The 18038-nt window shown below is 43.7% G+C and overlaps 1 protein-coding gene across 3 annotated transcripts in view; it reads right to left on the bottom strand.

Annotated features, from left to right (window-relative positions):
• CDH8 (cadherin 8) overlaps positions 1-18038 on the bottom strand; it is a 169721-nt gene that overhangs the window by 111870 nt on the left and 39813 nt on the right. For 2 of the 3 annotated variants that reach the window (XM_064159940.1, XM_064159941.1), the window contains exon 2: positions 4233-4527. In XM_064159940.1, the coding sequence (XP_064016010.1) occupies positions 4233-4527 (295 nt within the window). The remainder of the gene's footprint in view (positions 1-4232; positions 4528-18038) is intronic. The other variant, XM_064159942.1, reaches the window with a different exon arrangement.

The following is an 18038-nucleotide window of genomic DNA, read 5'->3' as shown; positions in this document are numbered from 1 at the left end:
AAAAATAAATGACTTCAGAATAGCTCTGCACACTGACGATACACAGCACTCGGTAGGTGTGTGGGTGTGCGTTCTGTGAAGACAGCTGAAAAGTGAGCATCATTCCTAGCGGAGATAACAGAGTGTACAACTAATCGTATTCCTACCGGAGATCACACTAATCATCTCTGCAGAAAGCAGTGGGAGGAAAGCCATGCAAATCCTTCCTTTTGTTTTAGCAGGGAAGCAGGATTTTCCAGGTACCGCCGATACGCACCGTGGCAATCAAAGAGGCTGGCTGGCAGCCACGTCCATGCCATCAGCTCATACTCTGCCATGCACACACATCATGCACACAGAGCCTGCCTGCATGCACACTGAGGTTTCCACAGCCTCCTAGTGTATCGTGCTCTAGATAGCAGTGCAAAAATGCCACTGTTGCTCAGATAATACATCTCTTCCAACAAGGAACATAAAGCTCATCCAGCGAATGGGTCCAGAGGAGGGCTGCAAAGATGATCAGAGGGCTGGGACACCTCTCCTACAAAGGCAGGCTGAAAGAAACAGGACTTTCCAGCCTGGAGAAGAGAAGACTCCAAGGAGACCTTCTAACCACATTTCAATACCTGGAGGGGACCTAGAGAGCTGTATGGAAGGGCTTGCAGCAATAGGACAAGGGACAATGGTTCTAAACTGGAGCCAGATAGACACAGGTTGGAGATAAGGAGGAAGTTCTGCACAACAAGAGTGGTAAAATACTGGAACAGAGATGCGGTTGAGACCCTGTCCCTGAAGACATTCAAGGTCAAACTTGATGTTGCCCTGGGCAGCATGATGGAGTTGAAGGTGTCCCTGCTCAATGCAGGGAGTTGGACGAGATGACATTTGCGGCTGTCTTCCAACCCAATGCAATTGGTGAAGCTGTGAAAACCAGTACCTCACGTACCTATTAGAACAATTGCACTGTGCCAGAACCTCAGCGTTACCTTACGGAATAATCAGAGGTTAATCTTTATTTCATGCATTGATTTTCACAGAGGTCCAAAAATAAAATGCCTTGTACTGCATCCCCATTACATAAGTGCTATATATATAGCACACGAGTTCCTCTTCTGTTTCAGAGCAGTCAGAATTGGTGTAAGCACTCTGAGGAAAGAAGAGGTTTAAGCAGAACTTTGTTTTATCCCGAATAAGAACAGTGTCTAGTAATGACTGTGGTGTAGACATGTGAAGGCTGAAATTAACAGTGGGTGGAGATCTCTTTAAGGGGAATTAAGTAAGTGGATAATGGAAGTGAAACACTCTTAATGTGGAGAAAAAAAAAAAGAAATTAAAAAGAATCACAGAATTGTCAGGGGTGGAAAGGACCTCAAAGATCATCTAGTTCCAATCCCCTGCCATGAGCAGGCATACTTTCCACTAGATCAGGTTGCCCAGAGCTGCATCCAGCCTGGTCTTAAAAATATCCAGGGATGAGGCTTCCACCACCTCCCTGGGCAACCTGTACCAGTGCCTCACCACCCTTACGGTGAAGAACTTCTTCCTAACATCTAATCTAAATCTACCCTCTTCTAGCTTGGATTCCTTGAACTCTGACAGGAGACAGGTTATTATGGAGGAGTTAACGTAATTTTTAAAGGACTAACAAAACTTAGAGAAAGTTAAAATAATTTACAGAGCATCATTTAGTACAGCTCTTGATATTGCTCCCTGCAGGATAAAAGAGGAAGGCAGAAGGAAAGAGTAATAGCAACAGTAGTTGAGGTGCTGGAACATGTCCAGAGAAGGGCGACGAAGCTGGTGAAGGGCCTGGAGCACAAACCCTATGAGGAGAAGCTGAGGGAGCTGGGGGTGTGCAGCCTGGAGAAGAGGAGGCTCAGGGGGGAACTCATTGCTATCTAAAACTACCTGAATGGAGGTTGCAGCCAGGTGGGGTTGGTCTCTTCTCCCAGAAAACCAGCAACAGAACAAGGGGACACAGTCTCAAGTTGTGCCAGGGGAAGTCTAGGCTGGATGTTAGGAGGAAGAGAGTTATTGCCCAGGGAGGTAAGGATCACTCAGGTAAGGATCAGCTGCCCTCAGTGTGGTGGGGTTTTTGGCTTTGTCTTTTTTGTTGGGTTTGGAGAGGGGAGAGGAGCTGTTTTGCATTTTTTTAAAAGCAATTTGTTTTATGTAATTAAGACATTTTCTTGCCTAGAGCATGCCAAAAGTATCTCCTAAAAGCAGGTCCATATTACGTTTGTGCTGCTGCATAACCAAAAGCAACTTAACCAACTACACTTCCCTTTCGGTAAAAGACCTAACACGCAGGCTTGAGAACTCCAGCATCAGTTTCACCACAAGCAATTCCATGCAAGTGAGGTATGGAAATCTGTTGGAGAACTGTTGATAAAATACATGAAGCCTGGGGTACCACCATCTAGTCAGCACATCATGCCTACACTTGAAAATTACCTGCTAGAGCTCACTGCATTGAACGTGAGAGGACTGCTCTGGCTGCTCGCATTGCTCCTCTTGCTAACTACGACACAGTGGTGTGTTTGGAGCCTTTTGAGAGGCTGCTGCTTTGGTTTACAAATTGCTGTGGCACTCCTTCAATTATCTCACTTGGACAGGTGTAGACAAATTGCTGAAAAACACTAGAAAATACTAGAATATACCCTGCATTTCAATGTCCTTGCTTCTTCTGAACTGCTGTATTACCCTGACACTGACTCTTTGGGTTTGAGGAGTGTGCTGGTTTGAGGCTAATTGGAATATTTCCACAAGAAAAAATAGATTATAGGCTGTGAAAAGAAAGCAATGGTAATGTCTACTGCACTCATAGGTTTGCTGAGATGACACAAACATAGATAAGTCAGTCTTTCTGTTGGAGTCTGTCAATGTCTGTGTTTTCTCCCTGGGCTTCTGACATTCTGCTTGGATCTGTGTAACCCAATCTGTCATGTTCTGCTTATAACCTCCCTTGATGATCCTTCCAATTCACCTTGCACATAAGGCAGACTCTGGAATAAGGTACAGGGGTGGAAAGAAGGTGGAAGGGTGGTTGGGAACCTCTTCTGAGGACTCTGATTTCTGGGAGGGATGTTATGTTTCTGTTACCTTAAACTTGTCTATTTCTGTATATAGCTGTATATATTTGTAATACGTTATAAATACCTTGTGCTGAGCTGTGAACAGAAAGCTTCATTCCTTAACTTCCAGTCGTCCAAGTCTAGTCTGGGTAACTCCCAAATCATCACAATAGGTTTACTTCCCTTTTACTTTAGTAAGAGCTAAATATCACCTGTGCTTGATCATGGAATCATAGAATCAACCAGGTTGGAAGGGACCTCCAAGATCATCCAGTCCAACCTAGCACCCAGCCCTATCCAGTCAACCAGACCATGGCACTAAATGCCTCATCCAGTCTTTTCTGGAACACCACCAGGGATGGTGACTTCACCACCTCCCTGGGCAGCCCATTCCAATGGCAAATCTGAGGACCTGAGCACATAAATATGTACCTCTGTAAGCACATACTTCTACATTTGCAAGTACATAACAAAGGAAGAACTATGCACAGAAACCCCCCAACACCAATCTGGGAGGAAATCAATTCACATGAATCTCACAAAATAAATCAATATAAGCAAAACATGTTAAGAAGATTATTTCTCCCTTTCATACTGTTAATTTTGTCTTTTCACCATCTTCTTTCCCACAGTTTTCTGTTTCCCACTCACAAGTCCTATGGCTAATTGGTTAAGTCCACATTAGAGTCTAACCATCAATTCCCAGGCACAGCATCTTTCATTTCAATGTTTTTGTCTGATTAGACTTAGAGGAAAACAAATAAGTATGTATCAACATACTGCAAGTGCTACATCTGTGTATGAAAATACACAAACAGATAATTAAACATCAACAAACTATCAATAGGATTAGAGTGTCATGTTGGAACAAATCTTGATAAATCCTTCTCAGTAACAATACTCTTAACTACAGCCTCATAAGGGGAATATAAATTCAGCCCATTAAAGTGTTGTTGGACAAGGAAAGACACATTAATACATCTGTTAGTCATTTTCTTACTACTAAGGGACTCTACTGTGGTGCCACAGATAAAAGCTTTGGCCAAGGAGAGATTTGAAAACATGCAAATGAATGCAAGCAACATAATAAATATCTTCTTCTTCCTTGGCCACTCAGTGGCCCAGTGGCATCGTTGGAAGTGTGAGCAGCAAAGGTCATCAGTGGTTAGACATACATACCTACAAGAGACATTTCTGGAACTGTGGCATGGTAAGGCCCATCCACAAATTCTGGGGGGTTGTCATTGATGTCTTGAACCTTAATGATGAATTCTGAAGGAGGCTCCAGAGGTTGATTTGTGTCTCTGTCGACTGCTTGAGCCGTGAGAGTGTATTCGGCTTTTTCCTCACGGTCAAGCCTTTTCATGGCGTGAATGTCTCCAGTCTTGTCATTGATCACAAAGATTGTTCCAGCTCCATCTCCTGACAGGATGTACTTGATTTTGCTGCTGCCAGGATCCAGGTCTGTGTGTAACTAACAGGAAAAGAAAAATAAAAACCAAACCAAAAGCAAAACAAAACAACAGGGGGAAAAAAAAAAAGAGACAAAACATTTAAAGATGAAAGTTACACCCAGAGTATTTTTTGCATCAGTCTAAGCACACATTTTGTCAAGCTGTTCTTTTGTACTTTAATCTGAGCACAAGTGATCCATATCTCAGCTTGAATGCACAAGGAGAGTAGGGATTTGTATGCATACTAATCAAAAGTGAGTGTAATCATAGGCATAATTAGACTTTCTATTTAAAAAGCAGCTGTTATATATATATATATATTAAATCCCTGCTCTAGAATGTAAATGTCTTCAGATCTATTAGCAGTCAAAATGAACAAGCACAGAACTATTAGATCAAAGGGCAAATAAAGGATTAACAATAATACATATTTTAATCTAGTTTCTTATTTCTAGCAATCACTTTTAGACTATTTTGAGGTGATTGAAAATGGCTGAACACTGGCATCTGTGTAAATGTTGTAAGGGCCAGCATTCACAACACTTTTGAACAGCATCAACTGCCAGCAGGAGGTTCCAAGATCCTTATGTTAAAAGTATTTCTCCTGGAAGAAAGCTTTCTTAAGTCAAGTTTCCAGAAACAGAAGCATCTTTACACATATCTTCCCCTTCTCCTCGATGCTCCAACAGAAAAGAAGAATATTTAAGTTGGAGTTGGCCTTTCAGAAATCAAAACAGGATCATCAAAAACTCAAAACCATGCAGGAAGCCCACTGAGTTTTCCGTCCTCAGGTTCTTTTTGTTATCTGAAGACTGGAAACAAAGAACTTCCACTGAAGTTTTGCAGCCTCAGAACCAAGAACTAAATATCAGTGATTTTTCATTTGTGAGGTGAGTTTTGGGCTCTCCAGTTTAAGAGGGACATGGATCTGCTGCAGAAGGTCCAGCAGAGGGCTACGAGGATGGTAAGGGGACTGGAGCACTGCCTGATGAGGGGAGGCTGAAGGACATGGGGCTGCTTAGTCTGGAGAAGAGAAGACTGAGAAGGGATCTCATAAACATTTATAACTATCTGAGGGCTGGGGATCAGGAGCAGGGGGACAGGCTCTGCTCACTGCTCCCTGGGATAGGACAAGGAGAAATGGATGGAGGCTGCAGCACAGGAGGTTCCACCTCAGCACAGGGGGGAACTTCTTTACTGTAAGGGTCCCAGAGCACTGGCACAGGCTGCCCAGAGAGGTTGTGGAGTCTCCTTCTCTGGAGCCTTTCATGGCCCGTCTGGATGTGTTCCTGTGTGACCTGAGCTAGATTGTATGATCCTGATCTGGCAGGGGAGCCTGGACTTGACCTCTTTGGGTCCCTTCCAACCTCTGACATCCTGTGAGCCTGTCAGCATGACAGCTGATGAACCATATGTCTTAGTGCAAAAACACATTCAAACCTGTAGGATAACAACTTCAACATACAGCAATAGTACTTTAAAGGTATTTACTACTCAATCTGACACACTCAATACAAACAGCAAGAAGTGAACAACAACTCATGAAAAATGTAATTTTTAGTTCTTGTTATTTATCTCTGCCTTACAAAAGAGAGTCTGAAGGAAATATGTACACTGTTTTTAGGACAACTGCACTGCAACTTAAAACAACCAGTGCCAGACTTCTTTGTGTTTGCTTATTTTTGTGCAGACACCTCAAGAGAAATTGTTGCTGCTTGTGCATTTTACTTTCCAACTTATAGCAGGGATTGCTAAGGCTGGGCAGTGCTGCCATTTGATATAAGAATCTGTAGTAGGATATTAAAATAAGCATGGGGGGGAAAAGTGCCTTATAATTCTAGCTACAGCCCAGCCACGAGTAGATTTTTATGTCATACCACAAGTATGCTCTGCAGGTTCTTCAACAGATAATTGGTCGTATACAGTCACAGCTGCAAATTAGCTGTTCAGGAGCAAGAGCTTTGAAAAGTTGTTAACAGCACCTTCAGAAAAGGAATCTTGAATTGTTGCACTGAGCACAGCAGACACCAGCAGTCAGGTCTGATTTTCCAGTTGATCTGGTTTATCACACGTACCAAATCCTGGGCCGCCAGAGTATTCTCTGCTCTGCAATAACAGCAGATCTCCCACTGACTACAAGAGGTCTAACCTCCTGCGCTGTGCTTTGCTGGGAAACACATTCTTACCACACCAGCTATTGCTGTACCACTGCTTTAGCAACTTTGTAAAAGCACTTTAACTGCCTGTGAACATGAGCGACTCAAGGCAGCTCACTCTTCCTACCCAACCCACACAAACATACCTGTGGACATCAACTGGGAGCAGAGCCCTTCTGCCAAAAACTCAAACTGCTTTTCTTTTTGCAGCTGCCAACAGCTTTCATTTGAGAATAATCAACACAGTTGATGCTATTCTAACAGCACTCCCCTGTTGGTTGTTGTGCAGTTTTGTCTGCTCACTAAGAGATACATAGACCCATAGAATCATGGAATCAACCAGGTAGGAAGAGACCTCTAAGATCATCCAGTCCAACCTAGCACCCAGCCCTATCCAGTCAACTAGACCATGGCACTGAGTGCCTCATCCAGAAGGGACCTTGAAGATCCACCAAATTCCAGCTCCTCTGGCATTGTCAGTGACACCCTCCATTAGACCAGCTTGCTGAAGACCTCTTCTCTTAAAGATCATTGTCATGAAGGACAGAGTTATATACAATCTAGGTGCTTGCAACATCCAAAAGCATCTCCAGGGTCCCAGAACTTGCCAAGATTAATCCAGAATCCATTAATGTTTTTAACAGATCTTAGGAACAAGCTCTTCAATACAAGGGTGGTGAAACTCTGGAATAGGTTGCCCAGGCAGGTTGTGGGGGTGGTCAAGGCCAGGTTGAATGAGGCCTTGGGCAGCCAAGTCCCGTGGCATGGAGACTGGGGTTGATGATCTCTGAGGTTCTTTCCAACCTAAGCCATTCTGTGATTTATACTTCAAGCATGTTTGATTGCTGAATAAAATCTGTATGTTATTAATGTTACATATCAAGGTACTGGCAGAACAGCTGGATAACAGTGATGTCCCATCACAGCACTGTCTGGAAGCTACAGAACAAAGGGCTAAACATTAAATCTAGAAGAGATAGAAGCATCTTGCAATCTGTAAGTTAAAACAGAGCCTGATTAAAAGAAGATCAGATTTTAAACCTAATATTAATAGCATTTTCTTTTATTTCTTTAATTAAATCCAAAACCCACCAAACCCCCAAACCCCATAAACATGGCATTTCCTGAAATCACAGTATCACAGTATCACCAAGGTTGGAAGAGACCTCATAGATCATCAAGTCCAACCCTTTACCACAGAGCTCAAGGCCAGACCATGGCACCAAGTGCCATGTCCAATCCTGCCTTGAACAGCTCCAGGGATGGCGACTCCACCACCTCCCCGGGCAGCCCATTCCAGTGCCCAATGACTCTCTCAGTGAAGAACTTTCTCCTCACCTCAAGCCTAAATTTCCCCTGGCTTGAGGCTGTGTCCTCTTGTTCTGGTGCTGGCCACCTGAGAGAAGAGAGCAACCTCCTCCTGGCTACAACCACCCCTCAGGTAGTTGTAGGTCACCCTTGAGCCTCCTCTTCTCCAGGCTAACCAATCCCAGCTCCCTCAGCCTCTCCGCCCTTCTCTGGACACGCTCAAGCATCTCAGTGTCCCTCCTAAACTAAGGGGGTCCAGAACTGAACACAGTACCCAAGGTGTGGTCTAACCAGTGCAGAGTACAGGGGCAGAATGACCTCCCTGCTCCTGCTGACCACACCATTCCTGATGCAAGCCAGGATGCCACTGGCTCTCTTGGCCACCTGGGCCACATGCAGCACTAAATCATCTTTTCTAGGATTGGAATTTTCTACACTCTGACAGCAAAATGCTAAACTAAATGACCCAGGAAAGAGCCATTTTTTCCCCCAGAATAATTTCCCTGTTTGGAGTTAGGATTAAAACAGCCTCATCTGCTTACCAAGTTACCTCACAGGGCTGCAGTGAAATTCTAAGCCAGAGAGCATGCCATTTTCTTCTCTCTCAAGCAGCATTTCCTCTCTTCTACCAGATGTGAATGATAATTTACAGCAATCGTCAAGCTTCAGCAAGCTCTGTTCATGTGAAGGTTAAAGATCATTAAACACATAATTATATAGGGTCTAGGTGAATGATAGAGAGGCATAATGAAGATGATAAATGAATATTGGTTTCCGCTGGAAAAGCCTCGCTGGTGTTCTAAATGTGCAGCCACTTTCCCTACCTGCAGCTTTATTTGTTGTGCCTCTGCTTAAGAGGTGACCTCTTATTTTTCAGAGCAATATTGAGAAATGGAACAAGAGTTTCTATTCCTAGTTCCTATGTCCCACTACCAGACAGCATCCCAGAAACAAACAGAAAAGCCTATTTACTGGAAAACTTAATCATCAAACTGCCTTCCTTTATGTGAGATTCAGATAATTAGACTTCAAAGGGAGCAAAATCTCCTTCCTCCATCACTGCCCTGCCTGTGGGACTATCAATTCAAACACCTCTCTCAAAGTAGCAGATGCAACCCCATCACACAATTTGTGCCTGGATTTATGGCAAGAGGATAGATTTTGGATCCTCTCCTAGTTTTAATGGTGTTGCAGCTGCCCTGTATTAATACTCTGCTAATGGCTCCCATGTAGGCTCAGCACAGGTCCATTCCTATAAAATGAGCTTTATTCAACACAAAGCCTCTGAACACTGCAGTGATCATTATTAATTCCTTTGCTGTTTCATGTTCTGATGCAGATGATAACCAGTGGAGCCAGTATTAATGGTAACAAGACCCACAGTGTTGTACTTCCACAGAACTAACCTTATTTCCCCTAATAATGAATGCACATCTAAAAGTATTGCCAACATGCATCCAAATATATAAGAGGTATTTATAGCCTCCCACATACTTCCACTACAAACACACATAATTACAATCAATGCAAGAGAAGCTGCAGAGATTAAGCTTCTTCAAAGAGCTTCTGTATTGCACACAGAGTCACAGAGTAGCAGAGGTTGGAAGGGAACTTCGTGGAGTCCAGCTCTCCTGCCAGAGCAGGCTCACCTCGATAAGGTCACACAGGACCACATCTAGAAAGGTTTGGAATGTTGCCAGAGATGAAAATTTCACCACCTCTCCTGGCAGCTTGTTCCAGTGCTCCAGCACCCTTAAACTAAAGAAGTCCCTCCACATGTTTAAATAGGCTTTCTTATGTGCAAGTTCGTGCCTGCTACCCCTTGCCCTGACACTGTGCACCACTGAGAACAGACTGGTCCCTTCTTCTGACAGCACCCTTTAAATACTGTTCAGCAGTGCTGAAATCCTCCCTCAGTCTTCTCTTTTCCAGACTAAAAATCCCCAATTCTCTCAATCTTCCCTCATAAGAGAGATGTTCTAAGTCCCCTCATCACCTTTGTAGCCCTTTTCTGTGCCCCCTTGGGGAAGTTCCTGTCCTTCCTGAACCAGGCAACACAGTACTTCATATGTGGCCTCACCAAGGTAGCACAGAGGGGAAAGAGAACTTCCCTTGACCTTGTAGCCACACATCAGGTTAGCAGTGGTCTTCTTGGCCACAAGGCTACATTGCTGGCTCATGGTCATCCTCTTGTCCACCGAGACTCCCATGTCCTTTTCCCCAGAGCTGCTCTCCAACAGGTCAGCCCCAAACCTGTACTGATGATCCATGGGGTTGTGCAGTAGATGTTAAATTACTGCTCTGCAGTAAAACAACAAATCCTTGAGCATGTTACTGATATTAAAATCTCCTGTTCCACTGATATTTTTGGATATTTTTTCATCATCTTTTTAACCACATTTTCTTAACAAAACTTCATCCATAGTTGGTTCAAACCTATCGATGCTGCTGAGGACTTAATGTGTAGACAGTGGCTACAGAAGCTCTGAGCTAGGTTTGTGAAGTTCTTTTTTGTGCTCAATTCTGAGTACACAGAGAGATGTATGAGTCTTTTCTGCAGATGGAAACTGTCTCACCTGCTCTCAGCCAGCTACCTGGCAAATCAATGGTAGTCAAAACAACAGCTTGCTCAGCACAATGAGTTTCACGTTCAAGCCATGCGCTCACCATCAGGACAGTACATAATGCACTTGGGTCTGGTCCATTCCCAGAGACAGCAAAAAGCTGTCCACTGACCTCTGTAGTAAGATTGGGCACTTCAGGTCCTCTCTAGGTGTGTTGTCCATGCCCAACTTGATACAGACTAAAGGCCATAATGAGATGTACCATCAAAGGGAGGATTTGTAACCCAAATTTCCTCATATCGGTAAAGCAAGCATAAATATATCAGCAACTGGCAAGATGGAGGAAATCTACATATCAGGAAAATACTCCTGGACACTTTCAATTAAGAAAAGAGAATGCAGCACTATGCAGTCAAGTTTTTGAGTTTGTTAGAAAGTAATTAATTCATCCTCATGTAATTACAAGGGAATTACCCCTTACTTGTTTCAAGGGAAGAGGCATAATCTGCCCTTAAAACTTCATTTTCAAATTGGCATCATCGTTCTCCTTTCCTGGAAGCTTCACAGAGACATTGACTACTGCATCCCTGATTTTCCCCTGCTGGTACACAGACACACAACACACCAGCACTAGCCCAATGCTTCAGCTTCCTCATGTATGACACAGATCCCACATTAAGAATTCACAGACAGGGTATTCAGCTTCTATTCCTCTTCTAACACGCTCGGCTCTAGCTCATTCTGTCCAAGTGCAGAAGGATTGAAGTGACTCTTCCAATCATTTATATATGTCAATGCATTCAGCATCTGTAATGCACCTCACTCATCATGTGTTTCTTTCTGTATGAGACTTGGCAGATTGCTTTTTTTGTCTCACAAATGTGAGCATCCTTAGGTATTCCAGAGGGACTGTGTGTTGTTGATGTGCTCTGACACGATGGACAAGGAGCATGTTTACTGACGACCTGTATCTCAAAATAATCATTCCCAATTAAACTGTTACAGACACATTCTGTTCATTTGCACACCATGCAGGACTAATAAACTGAAGGTAAGTTCAGTTTAATAGACTCTTTCATCTTCCCCAAGGACAGGCCAAGCCCACCTTTAGCAATGGGAATCACAGCCGTGCAGTGGGGAAGAGGAAGAGCAAATCTTCTGCATTGTTGTTCAGGTAATGACAAATTGGAGCACGGGCTGGATGTACCTGACATGATGGCAGCACTTGGAACACTTTTAGAAAGGAAGCAGGCATGTCTGTGGATGACAAAGGTTTCATTTAAGATAGGAGAATCATGTAACCTGAAGCCTGTGGAGTAACTGTCAAAAGACATTACCACTCACACTTCCCAGCTGCAGTTCCATAACCAGATTCAAGGAGAATTAAAGCAATAATATCCCTAACACTTTCATTTAAGAGTGTAATCTCTGCTTTTGTCTGCCTCAGTTTCCTACCATGTCACCCGAGCATCTTTGATTCCAGATGGTTTCTTTTATGTTTCTGTTTATTCTTTGCTACTGCTTTTTTATTCTATTTGATTTGCTAATTTTGTCTCTGTTTATATTCATGCTGCAACTGTGCACAAACTGCTTTTCATTGCTTACCTTTTGGTATCCTCTTATGATACACTAGAGTGAACTGCTGTTTAAAAGCTGGAGACAAGATTGGGATCTAACTGTTTGTTCTAATTCACTGATTACAGCCAAGTGATGAACTAAAAGCCCTCAGGAATGTGGCTGAATCTTGGTAGAAGTCCTTCCAGCTTAGAGCTCTACCAGTCCTTTCTGTATTCATCACATATCTTCTACCTCACCAGGCTGAACTAATAATATTTAATATCTATTTTCACTCAACATCTTGGGAGGGAAAAAAAAAGATAGCTATACTTGTTTAAACAGATGGAAGGAACAGAGAAAGAGAGAAAACTATGATCAGGCTCAAAAATACCCATAGCAGCTTTAAAAAATCCAGCCTGTAGGACTACCCAAGCCATTCCTAAACAGCTCTGCACATTTATCTCCAGCTAATCACAGTATTAATTTTTAATTAGAATTGTTATGAGTTGCCTGTGTTGTTTCAAAGAACTTGCTCCCTGTGCCAGGAGAACTCCCTAAGTGGGAGCAAGCCATGCTCTCAGCTGCAAACCCTTCCCCAAATCCACCATCACCTGCTCGTCTTAGCCGCAGCAGTGGCAACAAAGCGAAGGCAATTTGTTTCTGCTCCTTGCTGTCTCTGTTTCAAGGCATGCTCTCAGGTTGATTTTCCTGTAGGCACTCCTTATATACCTTGCCTCTTCTGAATCCTTATGTTAAGCCAGATGATAGCTAAAGCTTTCTGTTTTCCTTGTTCTGGCCTTGGCCTTTTCCATTTGGGAATACCATCTGTCTTCCCTTCTGTCCTGAGAACACCACCACCACATATGACCTGTGTCCCACCACAGCTTGGACTGCTGCCTTCAGTCACTGCTTTCTGCAGCTATTTAGCACCCAAGTGTCCTGTGTCAAGTGGCCTCAGATGGCTGGCACCTTTTTGTAGTTGGCTCTCTGCCTAGCTTGGAGTTCATGTAACTATTTCTGATCCCAGACTTCTGTTCCCTTCCTGTCTTCCAGCAGACACCGCTCCTGTAAAAAGGTCCTGATTTTTTTTAACCCAACTGTTTCTGATGGTTGGAAATCTGCAATGAAAGTGTGTCATGTTGCCAAAGAGGAATCCTAGCCCCTCTCATTTGCTTCTCTATTATTTCATCTCTAGTGTGCTGTGGTTCACCGCAGGAGATCTGAAAGCTGTGTACAGAGAGCCTCAAAAATTGGATGCAGTTTTAGTCTTGTAAAACATATTCCCTCTTCTGTGTCTTTACAGGGAAAAGAAAGGATCTGTCTGACATCTCCTACTGTTTGGGGTCGAGAACTTACATTAACAATTCCAGTGCTGCAGGCATTACAATTAACAGTGGCTCCTGCGCTTGTCACTCTTTTTCCAACTCAGTGAAAGCGCAGTAAAGCCACTTACTACCTCCTCCATCTTGTCACTCTTGGACACAAACCATGCTGCAGCTTCTACTGCCTGTAAGAGCATGTGAAGTCTCCAAACGTGAATTCAGAAGACTGTTCCCTTTTGGCTGTCACTTTCTACTGTCAGCAGAGTCCCTCTCGCTGCTCCCTCCTCCAAAAGATGGGAGGCTGCACTAACCCACAAGCCATGGGAATTTCCCGTTCAATGTGCTAGCCAGAAGCTCAGCAGTTCCTACATACTAAATCCTTCTCTTTGTTCCTTTAATCATCATCATCTTATTCACACTGTTCTGAGCTTTTCTTCCATGTTGCTTGAGCAGTATTTTTTGTCCTTTCCTCTTTAAGAGCTTATTAGAACTTGCCAGGCATCATTCTCAAGCACAGGGTACATTGCACTTGAGTTCTAAGATCTCTTTGTGTTTTTCAAATGATTTTCTCAAGTGAATGTCAGAGCAGTATCATATAATGCATGCTCTTAGGGTTGTGGAAGAGGAATAAGAAAGTTAATCACTACATATCCACAGCAGTAATTCGAAGGCTGCTTACAAAATCTGTCAAACCAGAGGAGCTATAACCTAGATGAGCAAAAGCAGCAAAAAGTACAATAGGCCTGGATGGTCAAAAGTGACAGGAGAGTTCTATTTATTTAAGCATATTTAAGTTGTCATGATTTTACAGTCCTTTGAGGCTCTCCTTTCACCCTGGCTTGGCTCACAGTGATTAGAAAGATCCCAGGGATAATATATTTAATCTACCTTCCTTCTTAATAAAGGAAATTCAAACCCATGCAGAATGCATTCTGCTACTTAATGCAGCCTGTTATTTAATAACACTTAATAAAACGACCCTGAGAGCACTAAGATACCTTCTCTGAAGGTAATTTTTCAACCTTCAGCTGACTGCTTAGCATACTTCAGTGTCTGAACATAAGGAAGTAAGCACTGTCTAAAACCACAAAATGTGTAAAGCTGGCAGTGCAAATAGAAAGCTCTTCTCCAGCAATTGGCTGTCAAACACATCTACGGTGCAGAAGTATAAACAGCAGCTCTGCAGCCAGCTTTGAGCTAAAATGGAGAACTGTTGAGAAGGTAACTGAGTGAAATAAAGAGGACTGAAAAATGAAGTTGTTAGTAGCTAGATGTTGATTATCACAGAAGCAATCTGCTGCCCTGTGATAATGTAACTCGCTGTAACTTGCCCATGGCTACGCTGTGCATCGCTTCTTGCTACAAATACTTGCCCACCAGAAGGGAACAGAAGCCTGGATTCAGAATGGCTTCTCAACGGCTGGAGAAGTGGGCCAGTGCCAACTGCATGAGGTCCAACGAGCCAAAGTGCAAGGTCCTGCATTTGGGACAGGCCAATCCAAGCTACAAATCCAGGCTGGATGCTCAGTGGGTTGATAGCAACTCTCAAGAAAGAGTTTCGGGTGTATCGATAGGTGAGAAGCTCACCATGAGCCATGTAGCCCAGAAGGCAAATCTTGTGCTGATCTATGTCATAAGGAGTGTGACCAGCAAGGCAAAAGAGGGGATTCTGCCCCTTTCCTCTGCTCTGCTGAGACCCCACCTTGAATACTGCAGCCAGTTCTGGTGTCCCCAGCATAAGAACACCACAGAGCTGTTGGAGCGAGACCAGAGGAAAGCCACAAAGATGCTCCAAGGGCTGGAGCACCTCTGCGCTGAGGACAGGCTGAGGGAACTGGGGGTGTTCAGCCTGGAGAAGAGAAGACTCCAGGGGGACCTTAGAGCTGCCTTCCAATACCTAAAGTGATTCTACAGGAAGGCTGGAGAGGGACTTTTCATGAGCATCTAACACGACAAGAGGGAATGGTTGGAGCTGAGGCAGAGGAGGTTTGGACTGAATCTCAGGAAGAAGATCTTCATCATGAGAGTGGTGAGACTCTGGGGTAGGTTGCCCCGGGAGGTTGTGGATGCCAGCTCCCTGGGGGTATTCAAAACCAGGCTGGATGAGGCCTTGAGCATCTGAGTCTGCTTGAGAGTTGTCCCTGCCCATAGCAGGGTGGCTGGAGCAGATAATACCCAAAGTCCCTTCCAAACTAAGCCATTCTACGAAACACATCTAGGAAATGCTACGAAGCAAATTCACTATGAGGTGTCAAACAAAACTCACTTCCTCAGAGTTAACTATGTTTGCAGTTAGATACTAACACCAGTGTCATACACGAGAATAAATAGAGCTAGCATGAGGATAATTTGATTATTTTCCCCATTTTCTTGCAGTTAGATGTTTATTAGGCATAACTCATGCAGAATTGTCAGCTATTGAGAAGAAGGTGGTTGAAACTGGTTATTATAATTTCATGCAGTTTCACAGGAGATTATTTGCCACATGACTCGTGTGGTTTTAAAGCTTCCTAATGTAATTTCCCATGCATTTCCACAAAGGCAGGCAGGCCTTCCTGTGAATCTCCTGCAAACTGACTTGCAAAGGTTATGTCTCTCATAATGTGATCAATTTGCACTGCCATTACACTTGAAATATTTTTCAAACCGCTGGAGATAGAGCATAGCTTCTGCCTCGGTTAATGATTCTCTGGCAGAAGCAGGAGAGGAGAGGAAAGCACAAACCTCTACGCTCAGACAACCTTAAACAGAAGAAACAAACAACTGTGCCCTCTCCAGCCACATCTGGTATTTGGTAAGGTATTACCTCTGATTCTCTAGCAGCTTGGATTGAGTCCTGCAGTCACCTTCTCAGTGCACACAGAGACGAAAGTCTCAGTGACAATTATCGCTTTCTCTGGCACTTCAGATAACCTGACCTGTTTCTAAGGGGGAAAAAATAGCAGTGCCAGCATCCTAAGTGTGGGCACTGTTTGGAGTATTTATGTCATTTGCTATAAACACCTATCCAACCTGTGACTCAAACCATCCAAAATTCAGGGTCACTGTCACATCAGAAAAAAAAGAATCTGGCTCAGCATGAATACAGACAAATTGTATACAAATCAGTACCACAAAAGCTGTAAGTGTCTAACATATGCCAATCCCAAAGCAGCCAGAATACATACAGACTCAGCAATGATTTAGTCTAGACCTTTATCCAAGTTGTCTGAGCTCATGGTGAAGACTACTGTGGGAAGCTGCGGGAGACATCTGTACTAATTTAATGATGCTTGAATCACTGTCAGATTTCTCTACCCACACAAGCTCATACCACTCTGTGAGCACACAACAGCCAAAAGCCCATATGGGGTTCATACAATATTCTCCCCATTCAGCTGTTCTTTGTATTTCTCTACCAGGGCATTTTTCTTAGAAAGAACATGTCACCAGCTACCCTGCTCTGTTAGCCTGTGAGGCTCCGAGGAGCAGAGTAGATGCAAAATACACAAGGCTGAAGCCAAGAGACAAGGAAACATTATGGTTTCTATGGAATTACAGAATCACTAAGGCTGGAAAGGATCTTTAAGATAATTAAGTCCAACCATGGCCACTAGGCCATGTCCTAAGTGCCACATCTACAGCTTCTTGAACACTTCCAGGGATGGTGACTCCATCACCTCCCTGGGCAGCCTCTTCCAATGCCTCATCTCTCTCTCAGTAAAGAAGTTTTTCCTAACATCAGATCTAAATCTTCCCAGGCACAAGTTAAACATGTACTAGATACCTGGGAGAAGAGACCAACACCAGCCTCACTCCAACCTTCTTTCAGGTACTTAGAATCATAGAATAGAATCACAGAATCAGTCAGGGTTGGAAGGGACCACAAGGATCATCTAGTTCCAGCCTCTCTGCCATGGGCAGGGACACTCTATCCTACATCAGGCTGGCCAGAGCCTCATCCAGCCTGGCCTTAAACACCTCCAGAGATGGGGCCTCGACCACCTCCCTGAGCACCTTAGCCTCCTCCTCTCCAGACTAACCAACCTCAGCTCATGCAGCTGCTCCTCATAGGACATGTCCTCCAAATCCCTCACCAGCCTTGTTGTACTCCCTCTCTTCCAAAGACCTGATTATTAGGCTGCCCACTGGAGAACATAACAGGCAAAAAAGGAACAGCAAATGAGGCAAGTAGCTGCACGAGGGAGATCCTGGAAGACATCCAAAGTGTCTGTTACCGTTCCTCTAAGAAAATGAGTCCAGGTACCTATGGTATGGCTCAGGAAAAAGGAAATACAAAAAGCAAAAGGGTACAACAGTGAGAACTGAAGTTTTAAACGGATCCAAATGATCCCCTAGAAACAAGAATGCCAGAAATTCCCAATGCCTTACATACATTGCTGCTATTTATCTGAAAGAACTCTGCTGAGAGAGGGGAATGACAGCTGGTTAGCTAGGCAGCTGACAACTGCAGTCACTACTCATCTATAAATAATGATTATTAATTACTTGTATTACAATAACACATAGAGGTCCTTGTTGACACAAGAGCTCTGTTAGACGGTGAGCTGCCACCTTCACTGCGCTTACTTCCCTGTCCTCTGCTGATGGTGAAACATCAAATGGCTTTTTTTATCCCTTCCTT

Source organism: Pogoniulus pusillus, chromosome 20, assembly GCF_015220805.1.
Source record: "Pogoniulus pusillus isolate bPogPus1 chromosome 20, bPogPus1.pri, whole genome shotgun sequence".
NCBI lineage: Eukaryota > Metazoa > Chordata > Aves > Piciformes > Lybiidae > Pogoniulus > Pogoniulus pusillus.
This window is presented reverse-complemented; position numbering and strand designations above follow the sequence as displayed.